This window comes from Aptenodytes forsteri, unplaced genomic scaffold (assembly GCF_000699145.1).
Source record: "Aptenodytes forsteri isolate BGI_AS27 unplaced genomic scaffold, ASM69914v1 Scaffold158, whole genome shotgun sequence".
Taxonomy (NCBI): domain Eukaryota; kingdom Metazoa; phylum Chordata; class Aves; order Sphenisciformes; family Spheniscidae; genus Aptenodytes; species Aptenodytes forsteri.
Window position 1 is genome coordinate 2373651 of NW_008794601.1, and position 6097 is coordinate 2379747.

The 6097-nt window shown below is 57.7% G+C and overlaps 1 protein-coding gene across 1 annotated transcript in view; it reads left to right on the plus strand.

The window, feature by feature from the left end:
* The window catches only part of PEBP4 (phosphatidylethanolamine binding protein 4), a gene marked incomplete at its 3' end in the record, with an annotated part of 87359 nt that overhangs the window by 76448 nt on the left and 4814 nt on the right, over window positions 1-6097 (plus strand). The window contains exon 5 of the mRNA XM_009273064.1: window positions 1387-1573. Coding sequence (XP_009271339.1) covers window positions 1387-1573 — 187 coding nt within the window. The remainder of the gene's footprint in view (window positions 1-1386; window positions 1574-6097) is intronic.

The window sequence follows — 6097 nt, forward strand, 5'->3', positions numbered from 1 at the left end:
GGGGGAGATAAAAAAAAAATAAAGAAAAAAATCAACCCCCCAACCCCACGCTCCTTCTCCAGCGCTCCCATCAGATTAGTGAAGCCGAAATAGCCAAGTTGGCCCAGAGCGGTAGCAGGGCTGGCACGCGCGGGCTTTGATCCGCCCCCACGCCCAGGAAGGTGGCTGGGCCGGGGATCAGACACCCCAGGGAGGAGGAATTTGCAGGGGAGGTTTGCGGCGTGCACATGCACCCACGGCCGCCCTCCAGGCCCGAGGTGCCCCCCCCCCGTGCCGAGGCTTGGCTGCCAGGGTGGGATGCAGCATCCCCGCAGCCGCTGGGGGAGCGACGGACGCAGCATCCTGCCTCCCAGTTCACCAGGCTCTATTGGGTCTCATCACCGGGTATCACCCCGCAAAATCTGGGCTCATGCCCCGGTTTCATGCCCTGGGCTTTAAACCCCGGTTGTCGCTGGTGTATCAGCATGGACCCAGCCTTTGCATCACATCAGCAGCGAAAAAACCCCCTCTGAAACGCAGGACCACCCCGGAGAGGTGGGAGGGGATGCTTCTTTTGGGAAGGCTGGCTGGTGGCTGGAAAACATCAGGTTTTTCTGTCCTCCCAAAGCCTCGCAGCACGATACGAGGTGGCGGGGCTGTGTTTTCATCCATAAGAGCCTCCCATCGTGTCCGAGAGTAGCCGTGGCACGTCCTGTGCACTGAGCATCACTGCCTCCAGCACCCACCGGGCTCCTGCCCTCCTCACCGTCCTTTCCCCTTGGACCAGACTGAAGCTTAGAGCATCTCTGCCGGCCTGGTTATGCCTCGCGGAGGGATGTGCGGGACACGCGTGAGATGTTCAGGCCCACGTGCCCCACAGACGTGTTCGTTATTGTTTACTACTGCTTGGACAGTGGCAGCACTGGGAACATGCTGGCGCTTTGCAACCACTGAAGCAAATATGTTCCCATCCCCAAAGGCGAAGCAGCCGGCAGAGTCTCCCCGTGGGTGCATCCTCACGGCTGTCCTGCGCCTGGCCCGAGGGGAGGGTTTCAGTCCAGGCTCCGCTCTCGTCCGCACAGAATCGGGCTACAGACCTTTAAATGACTGAATTAGGCAAAATTTGGTGTTTCTCCAAGAATCCTCCGGAAATCTGCTGCTGGAAAAGCAAGCTCATCTTAAAGCTACATGCACGCAGAGCAAACAAGTTTTCCAGTCTCGAGAACTGTAGAGTCTCGGGATGGAAAAGGCCTTTTCAGTCCTACCCAGTCCTTTTTCTGGCCAGTTCAAGCTTGTTCCCCGCGTTGAAATCTCGGGGGCTTTGCTCGTGGCTTTGAAACCTCTCGTAGTGCACCTTTCCAACCTCAATGATTCTATGATTCTATGATTTCTCTGGAGTTGTTGCAGCGTTTTGCGGATGCCCCATCAGAACCGGGGGTGATGGGGGTGCCCCAGCGAGCGCTGGGGACATCGAGGGGCACCTGCCCCCCGGCTCCATGGGGTGAATGGGGGGAGATCCTGGTGGACCTCGTGGAGAAGGACCAGGCTCGTGCCAAAGCCCAGCGCGGCGAAGCAGCCGTGCAGAGCGATGCAGGTGTGGTCCGGCGGCTGCTGGGAAAATCAGTGTTGCAAGCGGCGTGTTTGAGCAGTGCCACCCTGCCACAGTGAGCAAAAACTCAGCGAGGTGCAAAAACTGCCCTTCCCTTCTGCCCCCCGCACCTGAGCCCTCCTCAGGCCTCCCTCCTCCTCCTCCTCCTCCAAACCCAGCACCACTTCCCACCCCAGCAGTGCACCATCAGTCGTTATCCCACCGGCACCAAGGAGGCAGGGGATGCTTGCGGGGGGTCCCGGCTGGATCGGGTGCGGAATGAAGCCCACCCCAGCCCGCCCCTCGGTGGGGCAGCACCGGGCCAGTGGGTCAGGGTGACTCATCTGGCAGACAGCTCCGCCGTGAGCTCGACCGCAATTGCAACACCACAGGGATATTAAACCCAGCCAGCCGCGGAGCCCGGCATCCACGCAGCTTCCTAACACGCCTCTGGGGTTGCTATCAACATCCCTGTTGTTCTTAGCAATCGCATCCATCATTTATCATCCCGGTTTACAACAGAGGCCCAGGGGCTGGGAGACGGGGTGTAACCGCGCAGGACGCAATTGCAGCGCTCTCCAAAAGGGTCTTTTGGGCGCGCCGGGTTGCAGCCACCCCACCGTGTGCTGCTGCCCGCCCGCTGCTGCTCCGGCTTTCAGCCACTGTGAACGAAAGCAAGGCAGAGCCGGTGTAGACAGCAATCAGAGCGCGTACAGCCCTTTCCATAAGCTGATTTAAATCATCTTTTTATTCAACCGGTGCAATTTTCTCACCTAAACGAACCCTGACGCTTCTCTGCCAGGGAGCCAGGAGAGAAGGGGTAGCAGGAAAACTCCTTCATGCAGTTTCTTGGCAAGCCAGCCAACCGCGACTCCCAAACCCGTCACTTATACCCCCGCTGCCAGTGTCCTGGCAAAGCCACATCTCGCGTGCCCTCCTGCAGCAGCTTGGCTGCACATCTGGGGCCGGAGCCCAGCATCCTGCAACCCATTCCCCGCGCCCCAGCGCTACCCTCTGCCTCCGTAATAGCAGGGGTGTTTTAGAAAAAAAAACCAAACAAAACCCTCCTTTTTTAACAGAAGTGTTTTGGCTGAAGTTTCAAAACCATCCAAGTGTCATCACGGCCTCCGCCCCGCTGGCTTGGACCCCTCACCTAGATCATTAAGGAAAGGTGCAGATAGGCAGAGCGCGTGTGCCAGCAACGCCTAAGCCAGGCGGGTATCTGTCGCTCGCTGGAAATCCACCCAGCAGAGCCTCTCTCTTTTGAAATGGGATGTTCTGGCACTGGAAACGCCGTCCTTGGGCTTCTAGGAGGGAGGCAGGAGCCCGGTGAAGGTCTCTGCAGCATGCGGATCCTGAACGGGTCGGGTTATTAAGTGCAGCATTTTGTGTCTGCTGCTTTCATGCTCCTAGATTAAAAAATCTTGCAAAGAGCCAAACACCAAGGTGATTTATGTTTATTTTTCTTACTTAATAACCCTATAGCATGTCCTTCCCTGGGGCATTAGGGTGTATCAGACAAGCATTAATTTAAATTACAACCATGCCTGATATTTATTTTTTAATATATTTTTATGGTAGCCTTCCCCATTTATAGCGATCTAGAAAAAGAGCTGGGCCATGCCAAGAAGCTGTAATCGCTACCTAATAATCCTAAAAGCAATCAGGGGTAAATCGTCGGCGACGCTGACCCAGGAAAGCCGGAGCAGAGGCTCTTTGGAGCCGTGTCGGAGCGGTGACATCCCAGCGTGGCCACCAGGTCCTGCTCCAACCCGGGGGTGGCAACGGGACCCCTCGAGCTGCTTCTGCTCCTCGGGGACCCTCGGGGACTCGCAGTGAGCTTCCCCAGGGGCTCTAACGAGCCTCGGTTCGTTTTTTTTGGATGAGGCTGTGTAGTGTGTCGCTGCGGATTCGTGCAGCACCATCTATTTGGCGGTCACTGCCTGCTGAGAAATGGTGTCCTGGCATGATGCTGATACTAAAAACACCCAGTTTCGGCGCTTGTAGCGGCGTCAGTCCACAAACAGGCAGATCCACCGGCTGCGGGGCACCGATCCGCCTGGGTTTAGCTTTTCCTCACCACTCGCCGAGGTTCTGGATCTGCCCTACAGAGAAGTTCCCCGCAGAAAGCAATGCACCTTTTCTGCTCTTTCTGTGCCTGTATGTGGCTCGGATGTAGTTTATCAAACTTTCATGCGCAGACTGACAGCGAACAAGCCAAATATCACCTGGAGTGGTGAAACTCCATGAGAGTTAAAGGGAATTAAAATAATGGACTTGGGCTATGGGTGATGGGGGAATCTTTGGCTGGGGCAATTGCATGTGTCCGGCCCCATGTAGCTCGGCAGGTCCCCAGGGACACGGTGCTGGACCGTGCATCGCCGGAGCCTGCAGGGAGGAGCAGGAGGCTCTCGACCAGCGGATTAATCTCCTGTCATTTGCACGTGTGAAAAGCAAAGCGGCTGGGCAATTAAGAGCCGGGCGGAAAATTAGACTGGAGGCGTGGGGTACCCGTGTTTCGGTGGCGGTGAGATGCTGGGGATCATTTCTGCCTCGGGTCCAGGGTCGCCTGTGCCATGTCTCCAGCTGTGCCAGGGGAGCAAAACTGGCTCTGAGCAAAAGCTGAGGGCCCTGAGTCATCCCGAGAATCCGGGAACTGGGGCTACGGGGAAGCACCAGAGAGCAGGAGGCTGGGAACAACATCTGGGGTTGGCAAAGCTGGTCTGGTTCCAGCAGGAAGGGGAGGTTTCTCTGGATTTGGGGCGCGATGGGAGCCGGCACCAGCTCTGGGTGCTCTGCCGGGCTTCAGGGTGGGTTTATCTGTGGCCTCGGGGATGCAACCCTCGGTCTCCTCTCTGCAGTAAGGTGACCGTGGTTCTCCCAGCTGAGGGCTGAGCACGTGAAGATGAAGCAGGAGAGGGCTCAGGCACCCCCGGGACGTGCCGGGGAGCAGCAGGAGGGGTGCAAGGAGCTGCATCCCTGGGGCTGGGCAGCCAAAAGTGTGTGGGGGGGTGCCAGGACATTCGTAATCCTCGATTTCCCGGCTTCCCCCCTGTTTTACTTGGTCAGCAGCCAGCAGGCGTGGTGGACGGGCCAGGCAGCGTGGTACCAGCCGGGGTGTGCACGCACCCAGCTGCGTCTGCTGCGGCACTGAAAATTGCAGCCTTGTTAAAGCCAAACCGCTGCATTTCTAATGCAGAAAGGCAGGGAGAGGGCTCTGGTTTCCTCCGAAGTGTGTGGGTGCAGGCGCGCGCACGGGCGGATTTGGGCGTACAGGGCCGTCCCAGACTGGGGATGCCGGGGAGCATCCTTGCTCCCTGTGTGCACGAGCTCCCCACAGACCTCTGTTGCCGTGAGCACCCGGGGTCTCTTCCCACCATCGCCTGCGCTAAGTCGTTCCCTGCCCTGGGAATCTGCTGTTAAAACACTTTTCTGAGTAATATGGTAGCTGGGAGAGACCCTTCCCCACCATGCCCTTCCCCTCCCAGCAGCACAGGGACCTCCCCGGTCGGAGGTGACATCCCCACCTTGGTGGCCTTTTCTTCCACGAACTCCTTCCATGTCTTTCTCTGTATTTTTCTGGTCCTACTAATTCCTTTCCTGATGGAGAGAACACGACGTGGACACGCCAAGCTTTAATTCAGCGGCATAACAACGTTGGCATAACGGGATGTGACATTTATAATAAAAAAAAGGATTGGCATGGTAGGGGCTGACAGTCTCCTTCGGGCACAAAACCCCAGCTTGATGGTGATCGGAAAAGCAAGAGTGGTCTGGAGCCGTGCCGGCAGGGAGAGGGTTGGTGCGGCGTGGGCGAGCCGGGGCGGTTCGGGACCATCCCATGCCCCGGCACAGGGATCGGTGTGGAAGCGAGCGAAAATGCAAGCGGGCAGCTGAGCTGGGAAACGCCAGAGTTTGGGAGTGCCGGGAGCTCGCCGGGCCCTGCCCTGCTCTCTCATGGCCTCCCTCCATGCAGAAATAATTGGAGAGTTTCTCTTGGACCGGGTTTTTTCTCACATGCTTTTTGTTGGAAAGCAGGATGAGCCCGAACATTCCTGGGAGCCGGGGTAGGAGCGATCCTCCCTGCTGGTCCTGGCTTTGGTGGAGAGGAGGAAAACCCGAAGTGTGCACCTTCCCCTGCAAGGACACGGTCGAACAGATCCGTATCCAGCTGCGATTAGCATCTCATTCCTTTATTCGGCGTTCGAGCCTCCGCTCTGCTTGCAGGAGGCTGGATTGCCATCCCGGCGGCTCTGCCCTTCCCGGGATGCTCCCCTGCACTCCCGAGAGCCAATTCATAAATCCTGACCTCATTATAAAGATCACAGAAAGAGAGAATAACAAATCTGGGCTCCTGGCTGTGCCGGCTTTGAAGCCGCCTTCCCCCCGTCAAGCTAGCGTGCCGTAAGCGAGCAGCGCAGGAGGAGCCCTGTTTGTTTGGGGATTAACTTCCCCACTTGGCTAATTGTTGGTTAATCGTATCAGTGCGCTGCTGGGCCGGCACATCGGCTGCCGCCCCCCCGGCCGCGG